The 26188-nt window shown below is 59.3% G+C and overlaps 1 protein-coding gene across 1 annotated transcript in view; it reads left to right on the top strand.

The window, feature by feature from the left end:
• The first annotated feature begins 5098 nt into the window (after positions 1-5098).
• ABLIM2 (actin binding LIM protein family member 2) overlaps positions 5099-26188 on the top strand; it is a 141850-nt gene continuing 120760 nt past the window's right edge. The window contains exon 1 of the mRNA XM_038533109.1: positions 5099-5210. Within this exon, the coding sequence (XP_038389037.1) occupies positions 5201-5210 (10 nt within the window). The 5' untranslated portion in view covers positions 5099-5200. The remainder of the gene's footprint in view (positions 5211-26188) is intronic.

Here is a 26188-nt window from a genome sequence, read left to right as displayed (position 1 = left end):
GCTTCCAAGGGCTGTGTGACTTCTACCGGGGGTTCCTGCACAGTTGGGTTTTCAGGGCAACACCTTTCGAGACCAGGCCACAGGTGAGCCCAGCCACTCCGGGCTGCTCTCTGCAGAAGCAACTTGTGGGAAGCCTGGGCAGACCCAGGGCAAGGGCGAGGATGTTGGGAGGGGGCTCAGGGAATATGACCTCTTTTCCTTTTGGTAGGCTGAGTGAGAGGTGGCAAAAGGGACCACAGTGGGGAGCATGTTGATTCCATAGGTCAGTGGCTGTTCTCTATGCTGGAGACTCCAGGATGTTCTGCAGACCTTGAGATGCTCAGGACACCCTGGATTACTCTGGAGACCCCGGAATGCTCTGGAGACCCTGGGATGACCTAGTCTTGCCTAGGTAGGCCTGACATCTGTTGCAGGAGCCAGATAGAACCCAGATGGCAAGACTGGGGAATGATGTGGCAGTGACAGGCAAGGCCACAGGGAGCAGAGGTGGCCCCTGGCTTAGTCAGGGGGGCTTCTCCAAGGGGGGGACTTTCCATTGAAGTCCAGAGGATGAGCCTGCGCTATCCAGGTAAGGGTGGGAGCATTCCTAGCAGCCCAGGGGGCAGCAGGCCTGGCATGGCTTGGATCTGATGGAGTAGGTCCCTCTGGGCCATGCACCTCATTCGTGCCCCAGGGTGCTCAGCCTGGTCACTTGGCCTCCCCAATGCCTCTTGGCAGTGATGCCAGACCCAGAGAGCACTGTCCCAAAGCCCATAGGCTCCTTGAAAGGGCCTGGGTGTGCCTCCCAGCTATTCCATTTGGGAATGGTTGGCAATTGGGTAAGCTAAGGCCTTAGTTTCCCTATCTACAAAATGGGGATGATGATGGGTTCACTAGCACTGAGGTTTCCAGGTCCTAACTGCTTGCCTCACCTGGCTGAGCTGTGGGCATTCTACTCAGGGGCAGTTTCCACTGGCCCTCCGCTCCCATTCCCTGAGTATGAGGCTGGCTGCACTGGGGGTGAGACAAAACCCCTCCATCCAGGCTCTTTTGCTGATAAGTAGCCCCTGGCCCATGGGTCGCTGGCCCCTCTCCCTCCCTGCCACTCCTGGGCTGGCCTCAAGAAACCCAACCAAAATCTCTACCTGACCCAGACTGCTGAGGTCGGCACTGCCATCCAGCTGTGTCCAGGCCCATCCCACCATTCAGCATTCTGTATTTCCCAAGACCTTCGTGCTCCAGAAAAGGGCAATATACATTTTCAGGACAAATGACCCTAATTTTGAAGTAATTTGTAATCCTGTGGAATAGTGATAGGTGCCTGTGTTTGTCACAGGAGCATTTATCATGAAAAGAAAAGAGCCTTTCCCCGGGGGCTCTTAATGTCCCCTGCTAGTGGCCTCCTGTGCAACCTGGCACCTGCCTATTGGCACAAGGCATGTCTATTGGGGCCCAGGTGCTCTGACATCTTGGCCCAATTACACTGCCATCCTCCTTCAAGCACCACCACAAAGCAGCGTCCACACCCAAGAGCCTTCTGATCCCAAGGTGGCCGTGGCAGCACCAGAGGCAGCATGCCAAGTGCCCGAGGCCCTCCCAGAGGGACAGAGACGGGTGCTCCGACCTAGTCCACAGGAGCCTGGGAAAGCTCAACCCTTTCCGCACTTCCCCCAAGTGAGGCCTGGCCAGGCTCTGTCCCCGTTCCAAGCCTATAGGGTAGAAGACCACGGTCCTGCTTTCAAGTGTTGTGGGAGGAGTAAACCAAATGGACCCTGTGAGTTCTTAGGTGGACAGATGGGCCAAAGGCATATGCAGCAAGAGTGGGCATGGAGCTGGGTGGAGGGGCCAGTGGGGCCACTGCCTGGGGTGTCCTCCTGAGAGGGGGTTGAAGGGATCCCCCCAAATGAAATGTTGAGGTGGGAGGACCCCCAAGGAGCAGGTGAGACCCTACGTTGGCTGCCAGTGGGGCGGGCCATGAGGGTGTCTCTCTTTCTGCAGGAGGTGTGAGCCTGGCAAGAGGAGAGAGAGAGGAGGAGGGCAAGCTCCACCGCCTTATGGCTCCTTCTGCATCTGCACCCACTCAGGCCTAGTCGTCTCTCTGTACATATTTTTAATAAATATCAAAGGGTTTGGTTGGACTGTTTGTCTGGGACCTCCTTGTGTCAAGGAGCCCCCATGAGGGCCCTCTAACACCCTCTGCCTCAGGGCCATAGGTGGCAGCATTTTCTACAATGAATCACATGATTTGAGAAAAAAAAAATTCTTGTTTTCATCACTAGAACAGTGCCCAGTACATTAAAGGTATTCAGTAAATGTGGATGGACGAATGGATGGGTGGATGGATGGATGGATGATGACAGATGGATAGATGGATGATGGATGGATGAGTGGATGGATGGATGGGTGGGTGGATGGATGATGGATGAATGGGTGAGTGGATGGATGGATGGATGGATGGACAGATGGATGATGGATGGATGGTTGGATGGGTAGTTGGATCGAAGGATAATGAATGGATGGATGGCTGGTGGGTGGATGGACAGATGGTTGATGGATGGATGGGTGGATGGATGGATGGTGGATGGGTGGATGAGTGGGTGGATGGATGGATGGATATAAGAAATATGCATGAGAAAAGAAAATGGGTCTTTGGGGGAAGTGATGGCATGCACCTCTCCCAGGTCTGTCTTAATAACAATAATGATAATGACTATTTTTTATGGAGCCCTGACTTCTTGCCAGGCTCTTATATTACTCCTTTAACAAGTCCTACTGGGGTTGAGATTGTGCTTTGAAGGATAAAAATATGAAGCACAGAGAGGGCAAGCAAATTGCCCAAGGTCACACCTGGTTCACACCCCCAGGGATGAGAATCAAGTCTGGGTGAACCAGTGTCAGTGAGTGCAGTGCAGGAGAGGACATGCAAGCAGACCTGCCACAGTGGAGCTCCCCTTGCTCAGGGACCCACTGAACAAGGGCAGAGGGTTGGTGGCATAACTACGGGACCCAGGTCAAGCCCCTCCCTGACTGCTAACTTGCTGGTGACTCTGGGCAGGACTTCCTTGAGTCTTAGGTCCAGTCCTTGTGAGAGAAGAGTGCCAGGATCCCATGACCCTGAGGTCCTTCCAGGCTGATAACTGCTGTGACTCCCCTGTCGCTGCTGCTGTTTGACAGTGGCTGCTCAGAGAAGCGAGGCCACCTCCATGGGGAGGCCAGGGGTAGCCATCCAGCAGGCTGAGCTCTGGGACCAGCCAGGAACCCAGCCACCCACATCCATCCTCTGACTCATGGGACATGGCATCAAGTGCCCGTTCACACCTTGGTTTTCCCATGGCCAGTTGGTGCAACGGTGGCCTCCCTGCCATCGTTACCAGGCTCTGTGGAGGAAATCATGATTCCAGAAGGCTCTTAGGAGCCTTTGGAGACATAGGGATTGGGTGGAGATGGGGCTGATGCTGCTGCCAGGGAGGAAGCAGGACGGGGTGGGGGTGGGGCTTGGCAGAGAGCTTCCTGAGGAGGGTGAGTGGTGGCAGAGGTGCTCCCACCGCTCTCCTTTCTCCATCCTACTCTCCCTTCATTCAACAGGTATGTGAGGAGTGCTCGCTCACTCTGGACCAGGCGGTGTGCAAGGCACCGAGGATCCTAATAAAGGTAGGATAACATCAAAGACATTCATTGGTCTTCACTTGGCAGCGCAAGGCATACGTCAGCAGGTGCAATCCTCACAACTACCCTAAAAGGTGGGAACTATCTACTTCAACAAAGAACGCTGAGGCAAAGCTAGGCCCCCTGCGCTAGCAGGTGAAGCCAGGCTCCCTCTCCCCCAGGACCTCCACCCCTGCTGGCCTGCAGCTGCCCTAGCCAAGACCGAGACCCCCAATGGAATGCTCTCCGCCAATGGCTCCTTCACTCAGCTGCGCCCTGATGCCCACATAGGGGCGGGGTCTTGCTCAAGGTCACACAGAGGGGACGCTGGGTCAGGAGGAAGACATTTGACCCTTTCCTGTGCTCCCCATCAGGGTGCGCTTGAGTTCTGGGATCAAGGCCCCAGTGGGCAGGGACCCAGCCAGGACGGGCGTGTGGCGCCGGCGCCCACTGGCCTGGCCTGGGGCTGGTTCTGCCGGACTCCGGCGTTCCCCGGAGGCCCTGCTGGGGTAGCCCAGGGCCGGATGCTGCTGAGGGCCGGGCTGGAGCCTCCGCCCCTGCATCAGAACTCCAGGCAGAGCCCACGTTTCCTGCGCCGGCCCTCCTCCTCTTGCCGCCAGCATCTCCCAACAGCCTTGGCCCAAGCCAAATGTCCTGGGGCCACCTCGGCTCGCAATGCCAGGTCCCCGAGACTCGGCCTCCTGAACGCTCCCCAGCCCAGCCTGCACCCCAAAGGCCCCCTTTGTCACTACCAGGCACCAGCGGGCTCCGCCGACTCCCCTCAATTTCCTGAGGCCCCGCACGGTCCGGTCCGGTACCGGACCCCGCCCTGTGCGGGGCGCCTGACGTCACAGGTGGCGGGAGGCGACGGCAGGGGCTGTGGCCCGAGCCTTCCACGGGTGGGACGCAGCACCGCGGGAGCCGGAGGCACACCCGCGCCACATTCCCAGCCCGCGCCCCGCCGCGCCTCAGTTTCCCTGTCTGCAAACTAGGGAAGGTGGGGGTTGGCCCAGGTGTCCGGGGCCCCTGCAGTTCCACGACTCCAGAGGAGCTGCACCAAGCTCTCGCCCCGGGGCCTCCCTCCGCGCCGCTCGCTGGCTCCCGAAAGCCGCCGCCGGCCTGGACGCCAGCCAGGCGGCGAAGACAGCCCCCGGGACCCACCGGCGGCTGCGGGAGGCCGCAGCGGCGCCGCCGGCCTGCGCGTGCGCGGGGCGCGCTGCCGGCCGGGACTTGTAGTCCGTCCACGCGGCGGCTGGGCCGCAAAGGCGGAGCGGCGGGGGCGCCGAGCCTACACTTCCCAGGGTGCGTCCCGCCCGCGGGGCGGGGAGGGCGGGGCGGGGCGGGGAGGGCGGGGCGGCGCGCAGGGGCGGGGCCGGCGGGGGCGGGGCCGGTGGGGCGGGGCGGGGCGGGCGCGCCGGGGGGCTGCGGCGGCGCTGCGGGCGGGCGCCGACCGAGCCCAGGGCCGGCGCACCCGCGGACCGGCGGGCGGGCGGGCGATCGCGCGGGCGCGGCACCTGCGGGCAGGAGCGTCGGGCTGCCGCAGCGCCGGACCGCCCGCCTCCCAGCTGCCGCTGAGATGAGTGCAGGTGAGTGTGCGGATGGAGGGACCAGCGCGTCCCCGAGCCGGATCGCGGCACAGCATTCTAGGGCTGCACCTGCAGCGCGGGGGAAATCACCCAGGGCTCTACCCAACTTTTGCCCCAGGGTCTTGCGGACCCTCGGGGCGGGCCCTCAGCCCCCTGCCCCTGCGCCCGGGCTCGTGCAGGTCTGCAGCGCGGGCTGGGGACCCCTTTCCCACCGCGCCGGCCAGGGTGGCTGCGCCGGGCTGTCTGGAAGGCGCCACTTTTTTGCTTCTCACGGGTCCCAGGTCGCTGCAGGTTGGAGAAGGCGACCCTACGGGCCAGGGGCGCAGGGCCGCAGGGCCGCAGGGCCGCAGACCCTGCTACGGAGAGGTGTGATGGCACTGGGGGCTTTGCGGCAGGGGGCGCCGCCCTCGCGCGGCTCTCGCGCCGCGGGAGCTGGGGGGTGGGCGTCAGGCCGACCCCGGCGCCCCGGGCTCGCCCGCTGCAGAATTGGGGACGCAGAGCCTGCAGGTGTGTGCGAGCCGCCCCATCTCCCTCCAGTAGGCATCTCTCCGGCCCGTCACCCCTGCGCATCCCCACTGCTGCCTCTCCCGCCGCACCCACCGTCTCTGACAGCCTCTGTGCGGCCCTGGAAAATCCCACATCGTCACAAGCCAACCGAGCCTATTGCGCTTGGGGAAACTGAGACCGACAGCAGGGAAGCCTTGGCAGGGGAGTCTGATGCGCGGCCGGAGGAGCCGCGGTTCAGAGAGTCTCCGTGGCCGGGAACCGGGCAGGGGGGTTGGTCCGTACATTCCCTGGCAGGGAGGGGCCGTCACTCCGTTTTTCAGGGTGCGACCGACCGAGGCTCACCAGGCTTGAGTCACTTGCTCAGCTCACGCAGTGGGGTGCGGATTCTAACCTGGTGCTCCCTGACTCCTGCACTGTCTCCTCTGAGCCTGTCGGGCCACAGACTGCAGTATGGCCTTTGGCCATGGTGCAGAAAAAAAGCCGGGACAAGCTGGGGGAAAAACCAGCCTGGGGGAGGGAGTGTGCATTTGGCGAGTGCTTGCTCCCTGCTCTGGGTTTGGGAGGGCTGTTTCCAGGGACCCATCTCCCAGCAGGGGGAATAGTCTCCTCCCCCTCCAACCCAGGAAGGAGGGACCACACTGGCGGTGGGCGTTGGGAGAGTGGCTGAGAGCAAATGGCAGGCAGCGGAAGGCAGCATTCTCTAGAAGAAGGTTTCTGAAATGGCCAACCTGTTATCTGGAGGTGGCTGGGGAGCAGGGCACCCCAAGGCTTGGCAGAAGCTCCAGACACATTTATCTAATGGCAGGTGGGGGTAATGGCAGGGTGCACATAGGGTAATTTTAGGTCTTCTGTGATCATAATTGATACCTCTGGTCCCTCCTGTAATCAGGGGGAGCCCTGGAAGGAGCACTGGCATTTGTGGTTGTCCTGGAAGAAGGGCTGTATGAGCACTGGAGGCCACGGGGGAGGTGTCATGATTCCCAACGAACAAGGGGATTGGGGTTCAACCGTACTGTCTGCCTGGTGGCAGATTGTGATCTTGGCAAATGATGGCACCTTCCCGAGCTTGGCTTCCCCAGGTGTAGAAGTAGCGCTGCTCCTAACCTGGAGAGAACGAGATACCCGTGGGAGACTCCCCACAGAGTAGGTCCTCCGTAGCTCGTAGCTCGTGATGGTCACTGCCGGATGGTCACGTTCCCCTCAGTCTTCCTGAGTTAACTCAGCCCTTTGGAGCTGCCCATGAGTCTGCTCCCCATCTGCCTGGGGATGGGCTGGTGCCCTAGATGTGTCCTTCGGCCATCCCTTGTACAGCGCGATGGGGGAGAGCATGGTCCCTTGTGCCTTGCACCTGGCTCTCGTGTCTGGCCATCGTGCACACCTGACAGGTCAGCGACTTCTATCACCAATGAAGGCAGGTCTCCTGATGCCCTCCTGCCAAGGAGACTGGCATTGTCCTGGAGCTTGGTGCCAGCAGGTGTGGGTGGGCATCACTTGGTTCAGCGTCCAGCTGCCCAGATGGGCCTTTGGGTCAAAGCCTGAGGTGACCTATACAATCTCCCTGGGTGGGAGGCTCCTTTTTCTTTTATGCCACCAGGCCTCAGGCATGTCTTGCTTTAGTCAGATGACCTGGTGCACCTTTGAGACTGCTTGGGTATGACCTCAGGGCCCCATGAATCTGCCTACTTATTTGCGGCTCGTTGATTTTGGGTGGCCGGGGAAAGTGTCAGAGGTGGCGTTCTGTATCAGGCCTAAATCCAAATCCAGCGCGCTAGCTATGGGTTCCCTGTGCCTCAGTTTCCCCTTTGTAGGGAGGGAATGTCCTTAGCTTGGCATGCAGCCCTGGCCCACTCATGTGGGCCATGAGGTGGTAGCCTCATAATGTTGCAGCCTCTGGGGTTGCAATGGGCAAAGTGGGGATAGGGAGGGGACCTGAGCTGGGAGGGGCTCCAGGGTCAGCTCTGCCACCAGTGGGTGCCAGTCCTTGAGCAGACCTCATGTTCTCTGTGGGCCTGGATGCATGCCATCCCTTGGTGGCTACACCCTGGCAGGTGGGAGTCCCCGAGGTGGTCAGAGGTTCCTGGCGGGCTGTATTGGTCAAAGCACCACAGACAGGGTGGCTTAAACCACAGATTTTTATGCACGCACTTCTGGAGGCTGGAAGTCCATGTTGAAGGTGCGTGCGTGCGTGTGTATGTGTGTGTGTGTGCCGGGGAGGGGTGTTGGTTCCCTCTGAGCCCTCCTCCCTCCTTAATTTGTAGATGGCTGTCTTCTCTCTGTGCTCACTGAGGTTTCCTTCTGTATGTGCTTGGTCCAAATTTCCTCTTCTCATAAGGACACCAGTCATATAGGATTAGCAACCACCTGGCTGGCCTTATTTTACCTTAACTACTCTGTGAAGTTCCTGTCCCCAAATACAGACTCATTCTGAGATACTGGGGGTTGGGACTTGGGCATGTGAATTTGCAGGGGGGCATCATTCGGCCCGTAGCGGGTGCAGGGCCAGCTGGAGAGCCTGGGTGGCTGTTTCCGTCACTGTGTTCATGGCTGCCGGGCTAGGATCACAGAGCTGGAAGGACGTAGAGGATGCTGCGTCCAAACCCATTCATGCACAGAGGGGGACCAAGGCCTGGAGAAGAAAAGGCAACCGTCCAAGGTCATGCAGAGAATGTGGCAGAGCCAGAACCTGAGCCCCAGGCCCCTACCCTGGTTGGCGCAGCGCTAGATATTTGGAACAGAGGCACATCCCTTCATCTCGTCCAGGTGTGGACAAAGACGTCACCACGAAGATGCTCACGTCAGTACAGCAGAAAGTTGAGCCACCTACATGTGGAGGGCACGGCGGGTACCAGGCAGCCACGCAGTCACTCGCTCACTGGGCAAGGGCTTCCCACACTCACCATGTGCCCCGCGCACTCCGGGTCTGGGTGCGGCCGTGGGTGACAACACGCACGGTGCACATCCTGCTGGAGCTTCTCACGGTCTGGGGGTGGCGGGGGGCATTCTAGTGAACGGTGTGTGAGAGGCTTTAATGTGGGGCGCCGTGCTTGAGCAAACCAGTTTAACTCAGCAAACGGAGGGAAGAACCTACGTCATACGTGATCTCAAGTCTGCAAACTGAGATCATGGTAAAGGAGGAATATCAGGAAGGACACATGTCCAGACATCAGCAACCGTCTCCCTCTCTAGGGGGGAAGAGGAGAAAGAGGTTTTCCCACTTTTTGGAGGTGGAAGGCATTAGGGTGTTTCCCACGGGCCGAGGCCCTGGTGCCCGGTTTCCCTGCGTGACTCATTCTGAATTAGGGACAGCAGAAGACAAACCATCCTGACCCAAAAATACATCTGAAATTGCCTCCAGAAAGGACAGTTGTTGCCCAAGAACCAGCTGGTGCTCCCTAGCTCAGCATGGGCATCTCTGAGCTCTGCACTGTTGTCCTCTGAGATTCAGGGTAACTCCCTAACCTGCCGCCCGAGACCCTTCGATTCATTACCATTTCTGTCAATAAGGTTGACTGGGGGTAGATGGCATATTTTCTAGAATCAAGTTCTGATTTTGATGAACTCTTAGCAAGTCCAGTCTTACTGTCCCAGAAAAGGGAGTGTGACCTTCATGTTTGGAGAAGTCACCTGTCTGATGCGCTGAGCCTCCAGAAAGTCATCTGGAGCGTGGGAGCTGGCCAGAGAATATGGGTTCATCTGGGTAATGAAAGGAGAGGGTGGGAAGGGCTCCAGCCGGTGGCGTCTGTCCTGGCACCGGGCCTTGGCCGGGCCAGCAACGGTTGAGGACAGCAGCAGCTGCCAGGACTCTGGCCCCTGGTCTGCCCCGACAAGGGGGCTTCCTTGCACCCCTTGCTACAGGGGACCTGGTAAGTCCTCCTCTGAACTCCTGTCTGTTGGGCTCATTCCAGCTCTGCCACCTGCTAGCAGTATTGATCACTGAACCTCTCTGCGCTTCTGATGCTCCCTCCGCTTGGGGTCTCCACAGGGACCAAGGGTGCAGGTCCTGACACGTGGGAGAGGCTTGGAAAGGCAGTTAAAATAGTCTCAGTAGGAGAGCACGGGTGGTGTTCAGACAGTAGCTCGCTTTTTGATCATGCTCACATGGCGAGCTGCTGGGGGGGACAAACCAGATGTGTGCCGCCTGCATGGGCTGAGAGCAGCGGGCCCCAAGGCTGCTAGGACGCAGGGCAGAGCAACCTGAGCGGAGCGTCTTTGTTTACTTGAGGATGTTTCCATCCGCGAGGCCTCTAGGGTGTCGGGCAGCACCCTACTTCAGTGTCACGGCAGCCACGGCTCACGGGACGCTCCCTTGGGCCCCACGCCTGGCCTGATGCTCCTGGATCCTCACAGCGCTTCTTGGGGCTGCTGGGGTGTCCCCAGTTATGATGCCCAGATGGGCTGTGGATCGCCTGGCATCACGCCGCACCACTTGTGAACAGCAGAGCTGGATTGGAACCCCGGTGTGCCCAGACACTCATCTTCCCTACTGGGTGGGCTCCGTCTGCCCCCACCCTGCCCCCTGTGCCTGCATCGTGGGTGATTTACTGCCCTTTCCTGATGCGTGGCTGAGTGGAATGGATAAGCCTTGACCATTTAGGACATCATGGTAACGCTTTGTGCTGACGGGGGGCTTATACGGTCCATCTTCTCACCTGGGCCATGAACAATATTTGCATTTTCCAGGTGTGACACGTGCCCGTGCATAGCCACGGAGGCAGAGCCAGACTCAAACCCAGCTCTGCCTCCAAAGTGCATGCTCTTTCCTCGCCTTCTGTAGGGACTCCTACCTGGGGTCATAGCACAGCCCAGGGTCCGCTCCCACACAGCTCAGACCGTGAGAGAGACTTTTACCGTGTCAAGCCCGTGTGCCTCTCTGTAACCTTGACCCTCTGGCCCCAGCTCTCCCTTCCACCAGGTCCTCGAGGCCTTCTAGAGCTGTCCATTCCCACTGCAAGGCAGCAATCACGGCTGTCCTATGCCTCTGCTGCAGCTCCCACTGGTGGTGCCGGAGCTCCCGGGAATCCCAGCCCCACCAACCCGGGCTGCTATGTGACCTTGGACAGGCTGTCTTCCCTCTCTGGGCCTCAGTGTCCTCATGTGTAAAGACAGGGGCTACCGCCATCCTCAGAGGTGCATCCCACTTCCTCTACTGTTTCCAGAGAGATTATATGGGTTTGAGGCTAACCCAACATTTCAGGGAAACATGGTCCCCCATCATCCTTTTCTGCCACCTAGACCTTCTCTGACAATTTCGTAGCAGGAAGCACTTGCCCTTTACACAGCAGCTCCCTGGTATAAGGGGGTTTCTCCGCAGCCTGCCAGGGAGGCCACGTCAGTGAGTGTCTATCTGGTGCCTGAGCCGGGAGATCTGAGTGGTCCCTGTCCGTGGGCAGGGCTGGGGAGGGTGGAAGGTGTGCCTTTATGCTGGATGCACCAACGGCAAGCCCTACTGGGTGCCGGGGCTGGTCCTGGGCACGTATTGCCCTCGGTGGGCTTCTAGGCTGCTGGTGAGCCAGGCATACACTACACAGGTTCTGTCGCAGAATGGCGTGTTTCGGGGTTTCATGTGCTGTTTGCCTTCCCTGCCTGAAGATTTCTAAGCAGCAAGGGACACCACCTTGATGGCTTGGAAAATACAGTCTATGGTTTTGGGGTCAGGCTCACCTGGGCTCTAGTCCCAGTCGTCACCTGCTAGTTGAGTCCCAGTGACTGGATCACTTTATTGCTCTTTGCCTCAATTTCCCCATCTGTAGAGTGGAGATAATACCTCCTGCTCTTTATGATTGCTCGAGGGCGCTGGGCATCCAGGGCACCAGGAAGCAGGTGGAATGGTCTTTGTCACAGCTGTCCACACCCTCCAAAGCTCAGGGCAGACCTCAAGCTGCTCTCCCAGACAGCCCCCACGGACTGTCTAGAGCAGGGGTTCCGTGAGCATCTGGCCAGTGAGGGGTTGAATGGAGGATGACCTCGGGCCCTCTCTTCATACTCAGCCTCCCCCAGTGTTTACCATCATCCTGGGCCAAGGGATCCCAGCCAGGCCTCTATCTGACCCTCTGCTTCTCCTTTGACTTCAGTGGCCCCACACCTTACTGGAAAACGGTGTCTCCAAGTCCCAGTTGGCCATTGCAGTTGTGCATGAAGTTCAAGAAGGAGGAATGGCTGAGACCATCCCCATGGCCCCCACCTAAGTTTCAGATACTTCAGACCCCACCCCATGCCTTGTGACTGTCCGAGTTCAGGTTCCCCTGGGGACAAGGACGTGGATGCAGGCAGATGGCTGGGGAAGTGACCCCAGGAAGCAGGGGTGGAGAGGGTGAGGGGTGAAGTGGGGGTGTTTGAATGGGTGGGCAGCTGCTGTGGGCCTGCTCCTCAGAACTGTCCCTTGCGGGGAGTGGGATTCTGGGGTCTTTAACCTCCAGGGTGGGGGACGGATCATGGGTGGGCATAGTCCCACCCTGCCCTGTGTGGGGCGAGCAAGGGTCCACCGGCTGGGGAGGCCTCAGGCTGCAAAGTAAGGAGACAGACATTTGGGCTTGTGATGCAGAGGGGTCAGTGAGCACCTGTCCCCATCTGCCACAGGAGACCTAGAGGTGGGATGAGGACAGGTGTCACCGCAGCTGCCACTCCTGCAGAGGCTCCCACGGGGACCCGGAAATGATCCAGCCTCAGCCTGGTCGGGGCCACCTCTGTTCCCAGGCTTCTAGGGTTCAGCCGTTCCAGAATGCTGATTCAGTCTTTCAACGACTATTTATTGAGCACCTACTGTGTGCAAAGCACAGTCTTTGCTCCTGATGCCCAAACACCCTTGCTCGCACTTTTCCTGCCGTGTTCTCCATCTGCCTCACTGTCCCCCATCCTGGAGGTCGTCCTCCTCCATCTCCCCAGCTTCCAAGCAGAACTCCAGACTGCTGGGGGCAGTGGACAGAGCTGAGGTTTCCTGCTGAGGACCTGGCTGTGGTGTGGCCCCGGGCCAGCTGCCGCCCCTCCCTGAGTGCCTCTGATGGTGCGGGGAGCTGAGTAGTGGCCCCCACCCAACATGTCCCCGTCCAGGTCCTGGAACCTGTGTGTCTGTTGGAAAGAAACTTTGCAGATGTGATTAAGTTAACACTGTGGGCTGGAGGAACTACTCCATGGGCCCCTTGTAATCAAGGGACCTCAGGAGAGGGAGGCAGAGGTCTGAGGAGGGAGGACGGAGGAGGGCCCTGGGCTAGGAACCAGGGTGCCTCCCGAGGAGGAACCAGCCCTGCAGACCCATTTCAGACTCCGGCCCCCAGACCATAAGGGATTATGTCTGCTTTAAGCCTGTACGTCTGGGACCATTTGTCACAGCAGCTGCCTGACACCCAGACAGATGGCCTACCTTCCCTGTCTTCCCTGCTGCTGGGTTGGGAGGGTGGTGACATTTTGCAAAGTGGGGATCGTTCCACACCTCCTCGGCGGTGTGGGGCTGTGTCATGTCCATGCGTGCTTGCAGCCAGGGCCTCCCACTCCTGGAGGTGTTTGGGGAGCACCTTCGTGAATAATGAATGAGGGAGGACTGCCCTCTGAGAAAGGAGGGGTGAGGAGGGGTCAGTGTTTAAGGGAGAACCTCTGGGCTCGTTCTCCAGCTCAAGTGGGCCTCTCAATGGCTCCGAACACCTGGATGGAGTGCACAGCGCCCTGTAGGGGAGGGCCAGTGCACTGGGGCTGCATGTTCTGAACACGACGCCTATTTCCAACTTCCTGACAGGGAAGCTGGGATGGACCCCTGTGGTGTGTGCCATGACTCACAAGCCAGGATCCAAGCCTGGCAGGCTCCTGGATCCTGACCCACATCACTCCTACTCACATCATCCTCTTGGACCTCAGTGAGCCTTCCTCTCGTGGCTAGTGTCACCTGAGCCCCAACCTCTGTGCAGCCACTGAATGGTCCATCTGCAGGGTCTGGAGCCATACATTTCTCAAGCTCTGGTGGGCACTGTCTGTGGGAGGGGGTCTGGCACCATCTGATCGTCCCCTGGTGCATGATGTGGGGGGTCTCACACAATCTGGTTTTCCCTGGTACTCGGTGAGCCTGGGTCCTGGGATAGTGTGTGGGCAGCCCTGGGGTTAGTGGGAAGACGTGGGTGGTCCCTTGGAGAGCCAGGACACCAGATTCTAGCTCTGGGTGTGTGTCCCCAGGTGGACCCCTTTACCACCTCATGTACTGTTGGGATCGGGGGTGTCTTCTGGGTCCTGACAGCCCTGTGCCCGTGTGTGGATGCCAGGGGACACAGCATTTGCTGTCAGGCGAGCAAGCCTCCTCCATGCCCACTGACAGGGCGTTGGCCAGCAGCGTTTCCCACCTGGGGGTCCCAGCGCTGTCCCAGGGCTCTGGGCCACCGTGTGCCATAACCCTAATCCTTGCATCAAGGCCATTCCCTGCTTGCAGGTAAGCATTCCAAGCCCAAGGAACCAGGTCACTTGCCCAAGGCCATCCAACTAGCCAAGTGCCGACCCCAGAGCCCACACTCCTGACTGTGGAGCATAGGGGCCCCAGCATCTCTGAACACCCGTCCCACTGCCCCTGGGACAGTCTGGGCCTCTTTCCCATGAGACATCTTAGGCAGTATTCACCTGTCAGGGTCCCTGATCCACTGCTCACCCACCCACCTACCTCACGTGAAGCAGCAGCTGGTATGACAGGGGTAAGACATGTTTCCAGGTGTAGAACCCTGTGCTGGACACACAGAAGGTGCTGAGGACACTTCCCTGTGGAGGTCGTAACCCAGACAGGGAATATGTGTCTTCAGAACCTGGTAGGAGACAGAACGTGGACAGGAGGAGAGGAATCACTTCCGCATGGCATCAGAGAAGGCTTCCTGGAGGAGAGGACATAGAGTTGAGTCCTGAGACCAGCACATGAGCGTTGACCAGGGAGGCAGAAGGCTCAACACAAAGGCAGGGGGTGGGCAACGAGGGCGAACACCGGTCAGCAGACTGCCCGGCGGGGCTGCATGGGAGGGGCCAGGGCATGCAGCGAGGGAGGGAGTCAGCATGGGTGACCAGCCGTGGATGCAAGTGATGGGCTTGAGGCCGTGGCCAGTGCCGGCTGCCCTGCTGCAGCCCCCGTGCTATTCTGCTCAAGCCCAGATTCACTGAGGGGCCTCAGTTCCTCTGACTCAACTTTTCTAGTGGTTCTGATCAGTGGTTCACCTCCAGCTCTGAAAGCAGGCCTGGCCTGCCAAGTGCTCGGGGAGTAGCAGCAGGGGTGCACAATTACCCACATTGGCTCCCTTGCACACACTCCAGTGTGCTGCGGGTCAGGAAACACGATATAGATGCCAGGAGCCCAGCATCCTGCTAGACACCTCCCTGCCTGTCTAATGGGAGAGGGAGTGGGGTGCAGCGTGGGCGTGGGGTGCAGTACAGGGTGGCCGTGGGCTCCCGGTGCAGAGGGACAAAGGATGGCAGTGCCAACAGTGAACAGGCCCCCTCCGGAATCCTTGGCAGGTCTCCCAGGACTCAGGGCCTGATAGCTCTTCCCTGCCAGCCCTCTAGGGCCCTGCTAGACTTGACCCTGTGGCCAAGGCAGGCCTCTCTGAAGCCCTGCCAGGCCTGGAGCTGCCCCATGAGGCTCTGTCCTCCCTCCAACGCGGCCTCTCCCCGTCCTTCCTTGGCCTCCATCTCCTGCCACCCCCAATCCCTTCTCCACCTGTGTCTTTGCGAGAGCAGCACAGCCTGCAGCCTTTGAAGGAGCTAAGAGGACTTCAGATACCCAGTGGCATCTACTCCATAGGGGGTGAGGTGGGGGCTGGTGGGGCCTATAAGGGGGTACATTGCAGCCCAACGCAAGAAGCTTCCCTAGCAGGTGGTGCCATGGGCCAGGAAATGGGGCTGGGGTAGAAGGGAGTCAGCCCCCCTCCCTGGAGGGTGACACACCCCCGTTGGGAGGACCACTGTTCTAAAGCACACACACTGGTCCTGTGAGCATCAGTGATGTTTCCTCCCCATTGTGGAGGTCAGCGGGCCAGACTTGGTGTCACTGGGCTGAAGTCTAGGTGTCAGAGGGCCACCTGCTCCGGGGCCTCTGGGTAGAATGCCCTCCTCCCTCTTCCAGCTTCTGTGGCTCCGCATCCCTTCCCCCTCCATAACCCCCCCCCCCCCCCAGGCATCTGCTCTGAGTGTGTCAGGCTTCCCTCTGCCTCCTTCCCACAGGGACACTTGGGACGACATCGGGGCCCGCCCGGACCCTCCAGGATGCTCCCCATCTCCAGACCCTTAATCTGATCACCACTGTGATGGGAGGGCATCCACCCGCATTCCGCAGGCAGCCTCTTGAGCGCCTGCTTCTGGGACCCACACCTTTCCCTCTCCCAGGGCATCTCCAGCCTAGCTGAGGGGTTGAAAGAATGGCTTCTCATAGGAAACCAGTGTTACTCTTAACTTGGCTAAATTTAAACCCCAGATCCCGTGAGTTAGATCCCGTCGCAGGCTGCTGACCGGGGCATCAGTTTGTATCAGCTTCACGGAAGCAATTAGGCACATGCTTTGGGCCCTTTGACAGAAGAACTGCTGCTCCTGGGAATCTTTCTGCAAAAGGCTCTGGAACACAGACACGGATTTAGACACAGAGATTGTTCCCTGGGGGGCTGGCGCAGTCCGCTGCGCGGCCCCCCAGCCTCGGGATGCTGGACACATAGCTCGCCATCCATCCACAGCGGCAGCACCCAGACTCCAAGGCTTCGACTCCAAATTCTTGGGGGCCCTGGAGAGCTTCCGAGTGTGTTGTATCTATTGATGTGTCCCCAGTTAGAAATTAGAGACAATTCTAAGATATTTGCTAATTTGTTGGCTGATAGCCTTCTGTGTGTTGACATGTGAGGATTTTTAGTGAACAGAGTGGCATTTCTCCACAGTTTTGCAAATCACATCAATGTCCGGCCTAATAGAGAACAGCTGGGTGCTCATGTCCGGCCTGTGTTCAATCAGTGGTGATGCCACACGCTCGCAGCCTCTGCAGAACCTTCCTCTCAGGAGCAGGTGGAAATGGACAGGGGAAATCACATCCCAATCTTATTACGGAAATGGCTCTGACCCTGTCGACCTCCTGATGGGGTCTTGGGGACCTCCAGGGGTCCCTAGACCAACTTTGAGAGCTGCTGATAAAGGCAGAGTATGCAGCCATTGAGATGACCTGAAGGATCAGTGAGCCGCATGGGTCGGTGCTGGCGGTGAATGAAGAATATGGGGTATGGAATTTTACACACCGTTTCTAGAAAATACACAGGAAAAAACACACTAGAAGAAAATACGTCCAAATGCCATAGGGTTCTGGGCACTTTTGTCTTTCCTCCTAATGCTGCGCTGTTTTATTTTTTCCTGCTGATTCACTTTACAGATATGCCAGAGACAGGATTTTGCTCGAGGAGGCTTGACTAGAGAGCAGCTGCCTGGCTCCCCGGCACCGGCTCCTGCTCCAGGGACCGCATTCTCTATTTTGGGAGGCGCGTTTTCACGGTGGAACTAGGGCGGTGGGTGGCATCCACACGCTAGAAGCACAGGAACTCGACGTGTGCATGTGTGTACTCTTAGATAACGTAGCTACAGCTACAAACGAGCGGGAGTTGGGCGCTGGAGCAGATACCAGGGTGGTCAGGGAGGAGGTAGAGGCGGCTGGGACTCCGCGTCCTCGGCTGGAATGCCTGCACCCAGCCCGCTGCAGCAGGGAGCTAAATATATCCTGGGTGTGTGCTGGCAGCCTGGGAACCCCACCCCCACCGGCCCGCACCAGAGCTCCAGGGAGGCATTGATTCGTCTAATAAAAATTGATGTCTGCCATTTGCAGGGCATCTAGTAGTGCCAGGCACCGTGGAAGAGTTGTCTGGGCTCCGTCTCCAGCCCGGAGCATCCCTGTGTGTGTGTGGTGGTGGTGGTGGTGGGGTGTTGCTCCCATTCTGCACTTGGGGTGCTCCCCTTCGGGAGGCTGATGTGCCCAAGGTCACATCGCTGCTAACAGGGGAGGCAGCATTCAGATGGGCCCCGCCTGGATCTCGGGGAACCCCCCGGGGGGTGCATGTCTCCTGAGTTTTTCAAATCGTTCTGCTTCCTGTGAAAAGGGGCCTGGCAGGTGCAAGAGCATGGCAGTGGTGGCACCAGCAGCACTGGACAAGTATTGGTCTTTTAGCGCCGGGGACCCTGCTGGGTGGTTGTCACAACTGCCCTTTCCTGGCGGGGATGCGGAGGCCAGGTGAGGTGGAGGATGCTGCCCCGGGTGCCCAGCTGACCAAGCAGAGCGGACGTTGGAACTGGGGCATTCTGTTGCGAGATTCTGGGCTTCTGCTGAGCCATGACCTCCCTCCTTCTGTAATCTGCATTCGGTGGGGGTCAGCTTCTGGCTGAGGCCTTCTGTGACCCTCTGCGACCCTCTGTGACCCTTCTCGGAGCTCAATGCAAGGTTGTCTCTGTGTGTGGGGCTCTCCTCCACACCTCAGCTTGCAGAGGGCAGGGGCTCCTGCTGATCTCATTGGGTGGGAGCTCCATCGGCTGCGGTCACCACCCAGAACGTGGGGTAGGTGCGGGAAGCATCCTGGAAGGGTCTTACGAACAAATCGTTGTTTTTCTTACTTAAAATATGACCCACAGCCTCCAAGGTGGGGTCCTTGCATGAAACATAGGAAGGTGAGATCCTGAGGGCCCCTGTGCCCCCCCATTCCCAGGGCCTGGGAACTGCTTCCCCTCTGATGCCCTGCTCTGGGCTTTGATGCCTCCCTCCCCCCTGGCTCCGTAGGGTACCCCTGAGGCCCAGCAGGGGATCTCAGCATGGCTTTGCCCTGGATTCTGGTGTGGTGCTTGCACAGCCTGGCCTCAGCCTCCCCCCCCCCCCCCCGGCCGCAGTGCTGGCCAGCAGGAAGGAGAGGGGCTTCTCTCTGGACCTCCCCTTCCAGCGTCTGGCTCCCACTGTGAGGATCTGCCTCTCTCTGGGGGCACCAACATCAGGAAGGCCACCCCCTTCACAGAAGACCCTTCCCTCGGCCCCAAAGGTGGGGCCCCACCCTGGCCCCCATGGACAGTGACACCTCCTCACACGTAGCCAGCCAACCCACCCAGCGTCTGTGGGGAGGTGGATGGGCAGAGGTGGTGGTTTCACTCGCGCCTATCAATCTGCTGGCTGGGTGCGGGAGGTAACCCTGACACAGTTCTTCGCCCAGGCCTGATGAGAAAGGCAGACAGTGCGTGCTGAAAACACATCATGAGAAGGCACTTCTCAGGGAGGCTCTGGGGACAGAGAGAAGTGGTCAGTGAACCTGCCATGAGAGAGAAATTCTGGCAGGCTTCCTGAAAGAGGTGCCATTAATCAAGTAGGAGTTAGCCAGACAAAACAGTGGGAGAAGGGCGTCCAGCAGCGGGTACGGAGCCCTAGAGAGTGGAGGGAGTATCTGTGCCTCAGGTCAGGCCCTGGGTAAGGTGCTGGGCACGCAGCAAGAGCCCCACGGCGCTGTCTGCCTCTCAGGCGCCACGGTTGTCCTGCACCTTGCGTGGCACCTGGTTTGTAGTTGGTGCTCAGTGACCCTGTGAGGAGCCGATGAGTCCTGGAGGAGAGGAGAAGGGGAGGGAGCATAGGGAACCGGGTTCTACAAAGTACGGACTCCTGGCTGTTCTGATAGGGCCGGTGGGGTCCGGGAGCACGCTGGTGATTCAGCTGATGATTCCAGGCTGGGTTTGGGGACTGCTGGTGTCACAACCCTTGCAGGAGAGAAAAAGCCTGAGAGCTGGTGTGGCCTGGGTCAGGGAGAGCTTGCAGGTCCCTGTGGGTGAGAGAGGGAGGTGGGAGCGAGTGCCGAGGCCCAGTCCCTTCCTCCTCTCCTGCCACGAGCCCCTAGACTGGGGTTCCTTAAGGGCCACGTGGGACCGACCTCCCCTGAAGCCCAGGGACCCCTTGAAGCTTGCTCAGGAGCGATGGAGCTGTCCTGGGGCCGGACGTGGCACCTTCCTCCGTTGCACAGGGGAGAGGCCAGGGTCCAGGTGAGGCCCTGCTTTGAAGCCTGGGCCCCTCTGTCCCATGCGGCAGGACTCGCACTGCAGCTTGGCCACTGCCGCCTTTCTGTCATCGTCAGCTCATCTAAGAATAGCAGAAGTGGCCTCTTTTCAGGCTTTACACATGTTGTTGAATCTGTGGCTCTTCAGGTTCTGGGGTGGAGTGTGCGATCCGTGAGGTCAGGTGACAGGGACGTGGGCCTGTTGTGTCTGAGGTGTAGAGCCACTGCCATGGCGGCGGTGCTCGCCCTGGGCTGCTGGGGCCTCGGTGCCTGGACCCGGCTGGGGGCTGATGGGGCAGCCACAGGGGCCCCGGGGATCCCTGCCCCCTGGAGGCACCGTCCTGCCAGGGGAAGCGGACAGGCACGGTGGTGGGGCTTTGGAACCACAGAGACTAGCAAGACCCAGAGACCCAGAGACGGGTCTCAGGCCAGTCCCCAGACCCTGGCGACAGCCCGGCCCTGGCTGTCCCAGTTCTGGAAGAGAGGGTTAGGCCAGGAATAGAAGCTTTTATTTCCCACAGCGTGCCTGACTCTGGGGGCCACAGCAATTTGGAGAGGAGTGCCTCTAGCAGCCGGGATCTGTGGCTTGCGGTAGGTAGGGAAAGCACTGGCCACCGTGGCAGCGACAACAGGACAGCTTTGGCAAGCGACACAGCCCCCCGCGCCAGCATGGCTCCCTCCCCAGCTCTGCCGCGGAGGAGCTGCAGAGGGGGGAGCTCCGTGGAAGGTGCCGGGGTGTTTGTGTCACTTCCTGCGGGAGCTGGTGAGCAGGAGCTCTTGCTCAGACACTTGTCCATTCTCTATCCAAGGTGACAGATCCGCTCAGTGCTCAGGCTGGACATTTGGAAATTTGGAATGTTGGGGCCCGGTGTGTGGAGGAGAGGTGTGTGACGTGGAGCCCCGGGGACGGCATGGCCAGCCAGTGCCGTTGGCGCGTGATTGACAATTGTCCTTTTACTTAGTGCCCCAAATCACCCTCGCAAATAGGTCTCCTGTGCCCAAACCTGCAAGTGGATCTGCTCTGAATAGTAAACACGTCCAATCTGCCCTCCCCCGAAGCATCCTCGATGGAAGCTGAATTATTCAGATATCGATTACTTGACTTTGCTTGAACAAATAGACCCGGATCGCATTAGTGTTTGGCAAAGGCCGTTTCCCTGGGTGCCCACGAGCTCCTGGCGAAGGGAAATGAATTGCGGGGGAAGCTCTGAACCCCACCCCGTGTGGCTTTGGTCTCACGAAGGAGGACGAGGGGCTGGTAATTCATGGCAGGGCACGTGTGGGGCCCGGACGGCGGGACCCCGCATGTCTTCCGTAAGATGACAGCTCCCGTTTCTTCCCAGCTCTGGGGCCTCTGCAATACCATTAGTTTTCCCAGAATCCTCCGAAATACCCCCGGTTCTGGGGTGGGGGTCAGAGAGGGAGGCGGGAAGCCAGGGTCCATGGCTGGAGCCAGGCAGGGCTGCCTGCCCCTAGCCCCGGCCTGTCCCCGCCCCCAGGTGGCTCCCAGGAGCAGGGGGATGTGTAGAAGGTGCTGAAGGTGGCGGGGGTCATGGTCAGCTGAGCTCCAGGCCAGGTCGAATCACTTTAGAGGAACAGCGTCTGCCCCCGTACCGGTTGTCCCCTACAATTTCAATGAGAAAAGAGGCTTTAAAGGAGACTTCCACACACCCAGGCCCCGTCTGCACTGATTCAAGTGTCCAGGTCCTCACTGCAGGCTCCCTGACCCCCAGCTCACTGACCGGCTGGAGCCTCTGTCTGTGCAAAACTCCATCTCCAGCTCTCTCCTGCCTCCCACATGCATCTGGGGGCCACTCTGGCCAGGAAGGACCTTCTGGAGGGGCCCCAAGCTCTTCTGGGGGGTGTCCCTCTCACTTGTGTTTCTTAGAGTCAATTGACTATTATCACCGGGAGTAGGAGCAGCAGCAGTCGTAGTATCACGAACAACACACGCGTGCATTTTTGCAAAAGCCGATCGATGACGAAAAAGGAACCCTCTATGGTCCCGGCACCCGGGAATGACCCCAGACCCCTCTGCTGTATTTTCTCCTCGCTCTTCCCTCTGCGTGGACCCTCGGGTGGCACGCCACGCTTTCCTCCCCGCACACCGCCCCATCAGTCTGCCCCGGACGTTACGTGAGGCGGCCCTGAGCGGGTTTTCTGTGCTTTGTTTGACCACATTCTCTCTTGCCTTCACTCAGCAGAGAGTGTTTTCTGTCTTGTTTTTTTTTGGATTAAAGATTTTTTTTTTATTCTGGTAAAAAATACATAACATAAAATCTGCCGTTTTAACTAGAGTTAAATGGTTCGTTGCTGTTCCGTACATTCACATTCCTGTGAAAACTCCACCTCCGTCCATCTCCAGAACTTTTCCGTCTGCCCCCGTGAGATAATCCCCTACCCACCCCGCCCGCAGCCCCTGGCAGCCTGCACTCTGCTCTCTCCTCTGTGGCTCTCACGGCTCTGGGGACCTCACGCAAGTGGCAGCGCGCGGTGTTTGTCGCTGTGGCTGCCTTCTTTCACGGAGCGCGATGTCCTCACGGCTCGCCCAGGTCGAGGCAGGTGCTGGAATGTCCTTCCTCTTCGAGGCTGAGTGACCTTCCACTGGGTGGACCGTGGTGTGCTTATCCGTTCATCTGTTGATGGACACTGGGCTGTGTTTGGCTCTCGTGACTCATGCTGCTGTGAACACGGGGGCGCACATACCTGTTTGCTTTCGCTTCTTTTGGGCGCCATCCAGAAGTGGGATTGCTGGATCAAGGGGCGGACTCCCAGGCTTGGCCGAGGAGCTGAGACCCGGTGCCTCCCCACCTCACTGTCCGTCCATCACCTCCTTGTGAGTGTCTGTGCCCAGGCCTGGGGGCTCCTCCTCCCATCCCCATAACTGCCTTGGGGGCCTGGTTCCGCTGCACCTGCCCCACCCCCCACCATCAGCCAGTGTCTGTTCCATGGATGACCTCCCTGACCCCTCCTCCTGCTGATGCACATGCTTGTCCCCTGGTCTGGGCACATCTGTGCCCTTCCTGTTTGCCTCCCTCAACCAGGGACTCACTCCCGCCACCCTGTACACCCCTGTGTGCCCCCATTGTGTCCCCCACCCCTCTGCCTCAGAATCCTCAGAACCAGCATGTGTCTGCTGGCCCCTAAAGGGGAGCCCAACTGAGTTGGGGGTGGTGACCCAGGGCCACAGCTCCCAGGACCTGGGAAAGCATCCACATAAGAGCAGGGCAGCCTGGGGTGGGAACCACGCCACACTTGGAAGGTTGCATGGGGTGGGATGTGCGCGACTCAGGCCCTCCAGCTGGAAATTCAGCTGGAAAAATGTGCCGTCCTTTCCTTCCTCCATTTCCCTTTGTCTCCGTGAGCGTGATTCAGCGGGTGACCCTTGCCTGAGCCCCCCTCAGACTGCCTACCCGACCCACGGAGTAGGCCCGACGGTGGGCAGCGGGCGAGGTCCCTCCACTCTGGGCGCCGCCAGGGCCCCACCTCCCTCGTGCTTTGCAGTTTTGCTGCCCCAGCACGGAAAGCATCTAGTGGCACATTTTGTTTTCATTGTGGCAGAGCATACACAACACCGAATTTACCATCCTATCCATTTCTAATTGTCCAGCAACGGGGCATTAATGCCTTTGTGGTGCCGTGCCAACATCCCTGCCTTCCAGCCCACAACTTTTGTCATCTTCCCAGACTGAACGGGCGCCCGTGAGGCACTAACTCCCCATCCCCTACCGCGGCCCCTGGTCCCCACCATCTTCTTCCATCTGTGGGTTTGACTCCTCAGGTCCCCTGTGTGAGGGGAGGGTTCATCCAGGTCATGGCATCCGGGTTGTGGCCTATGTCACAACTTCCTCTTTCAGGCTGAGCAACATCCCATTGCCTGGACACACCGCACTTTGTTTATGCGTTCACCCGATGCTGGACGCCGGGGTTGCTCCCACTTTGGCTGCAGTGAACACGGGTGTGCAGTCTGGATTTTAGTGGTCCCATCAGCAGCCCTGTGATGGTGGCCTCAGCACCATCCTATGGTCCTGCCGTGAGCAGGGACCAGGCACCAGGCCAGTGCAGAGCATCGTACAGGTGGCTCTTCATTTACCCGTCTCCCGACCCTCCTGTAGCTGGGTGCTCTGTGTGACCTGGGTGCACAGATGAGAAACAGGCCAGCGAGGTGCTGGGTGCTGTGCAGAGGACCTGCCCAGTGTGGGGCCCATGTCACCACTTTTCCCGGAGAGCACCTGATGGCCTGTGTGTGTCCATCCTCCTGCTAGGTTGTTTGCTCACTGAACCCCGAGTGGGTCTACTCTCTGCCCTGTGCAGGGCTGGCCAAACGGGGTGCGTGGGGGCCCTGTCCTGACTCACAGAGAGGGAGGAACAGGTGGCTGGCGAGGGGGCTCGGGCTGAGTGCAGCCCTGGGAGGTGAGAATGCTCACCTGTGCACCTTTGCACGCATGCGCAGGTGTACCCGTGAGATGTCCGGGGGTGCGATTGTTAAACGGGAGTGTCTTCCGCCCAGCCGCTCCTCCCAGAGGCTGCCCACATTCCACCTTTGCCAAAAGGGGCACATGCATCCCCTGTCCCCGTCCCCCCAGGCCAGCACAGGACAGTGTCTGTTCACACTTGCCCAGCGGATGGAAGGGGCTCCTCCCTGCTTTGGGCTCCTCCCTGGGGACCGGGACGCCCAGAGCATTCTCTACATTTCCGGGCAACTTGTCTTTCTGCGGATTTCCTGTCCCCTCCTTTGCTTATTTTTCTATCGGTTGCTTGTCTGTCTGTATTGACTCGGGAGGCGGATGGGTGTGTGGGCTGCGTTTGGTCAGGCGGGGAGATGAATCTCTGTTGAGCTAATTGCAGGGTGGCTTCCCCAGAAGCCAGGGAGGGCGAGTGCTCTGGGAGGGGCATGCGGGGTGCTGCAGGGTGCAGCAATAGGGGTGGCAGAAAGGGACCCCCTCCGCCCTGCTCCGGGCCACCCTTCCCACTGGCCGCTGTGCCCTGCAGGTGGCTCTGGGGGCTTTGGGGACCACCGGGGAACCTGCCCCACAGGGAGGGCTGTCCCTCGGGCCTTCCACAGCCTTTTGTTGCTCTGGGCTCCTCCTGGCCTCAGGGTCCCCATAGCTGCTGACTCCTCTGCTGGACACTCTCCAGCCCCCTGAAGCTTTTTCTGTCTTGTTCTGAAGCCAGTAGAATTCAGAATTCAGTTTCTGTGTCACCTCGGAGAGGTCCTTTGACCTCACACGGTACTGAGTGCCCAGCAAGCCTTTGCTGCCAGGGTGGGCACACTCGTTGCTATGTGGCACGGATGGGACATCCATCTGCTGCCTAGCCTGACCCTGGGGTATCCGGGGGTTCCCACAGCAGCCAGCTCCTGGCTGACACCTTGGAGGCCTGGGAGAGCTTTCTCAGGGTGGGTGCATTGCAGATGGTCCTGAGACCCTGTGGTGAGGGCCCAGCATTCATGAACAAGTCAGGTGGGCAGTGCCAGCAGCCGGGCAAAGAGGAAGAGGGAGGCAAGGTAGCAGCTGTGGTGGCTGGAGAGGCCCCAAGCAGGCTGGTGTCCAGCTCCGGAACAAGAACCTGGTCTCCATCTGGGAGGCCAGGTGAGCCCCCGGAGTTGGCACTCAATGCCGGGGGTTGTGGAGGTCTGGCAGGGAGGGGAGGACCAATGAGGGCGGGGCAGGGTCTCTACCAGGAAAGAAATGGGGGGGGGAGGTAGGGCAGAGAGAAGGATGCCCTCTGTGGTACAGGAGGGACACACGGCAGTGAGTGTCCACGCTTTGTGCTGGCTGCTCTGAGACATGGTGATTTTGCTGAAAACGAGAACGCCGGTGTTCTGGGTCGAACATATTCCCCAAAGAGATATGCTGCAGTTCTAACCCTGGTACCTGGGACCCTGTGATGTGACTGTACTTGGAAGCAGGGTCCTAGTGGAGCAGGGCAGGTCCCGATCCACTCTGACAGGCGCCCCAATGGTAGCAGAGACGCAGACACAGGCTGCCCTGCAGGCCTGCGCCGAGGGGGCCGATGGCCAGCAGCACGGAGGCTGCAGGAGGCTGGGGAAGAGTCTCCCCTTGGAATTCTAGACAGAGCGTGGCCCACTTCCACTTTGATTCAGGGCCTCAGCCCTCAGAACAGTGAGCACAGGGCTTTCTGCTGTTTAAGCTTCCAGTGCGGGGTCGTTTGTCCTGCAGCTGTGGGAAACCACTGCCATCACTGGGTGGGAAAGACAGACGTCGTTGACCAAGGGCCACCGTGAGCCAGGCTGGGCGCCAGGCAACCTGATAGGCAGCCATCCACATTTTACAGATGAGGAAACTGAGGCTCAGAGAGGTCGAGGCTCAGAGAGGTTAGGGCTCTTGGCCAGGGTCACCCTGCGGCTGAGCAATGGTGGCAAACTTGGGTCTGCCTGAGTTGCAGAAGGAGAGGCGAGAGTAGTGGTGGGTGGGAGCAGATACAAAGGGCGAAGCATTCTCTTTTCCCACTATG

The sequence above is a fragment of the Canis lupus genome, chromosome 3 (assembly GCF_011100685.1).
Source record: "Canis lupus familiaris isolate Mischka breed German Shepherd chromosome 3, alternate assembly UU_Cfam_GSD_1.0, whole genome shotgun sequence".
Taxonomy (NCBI): domain Eukaryota; kingdom Metazoa; phylum Chordata; class Mammalia; order Carnivora; family Canidae; genus Canis; species Canis lupus.
This window is presented reverse-complemented; position numbering and strand designations above follow the sequence as displayed.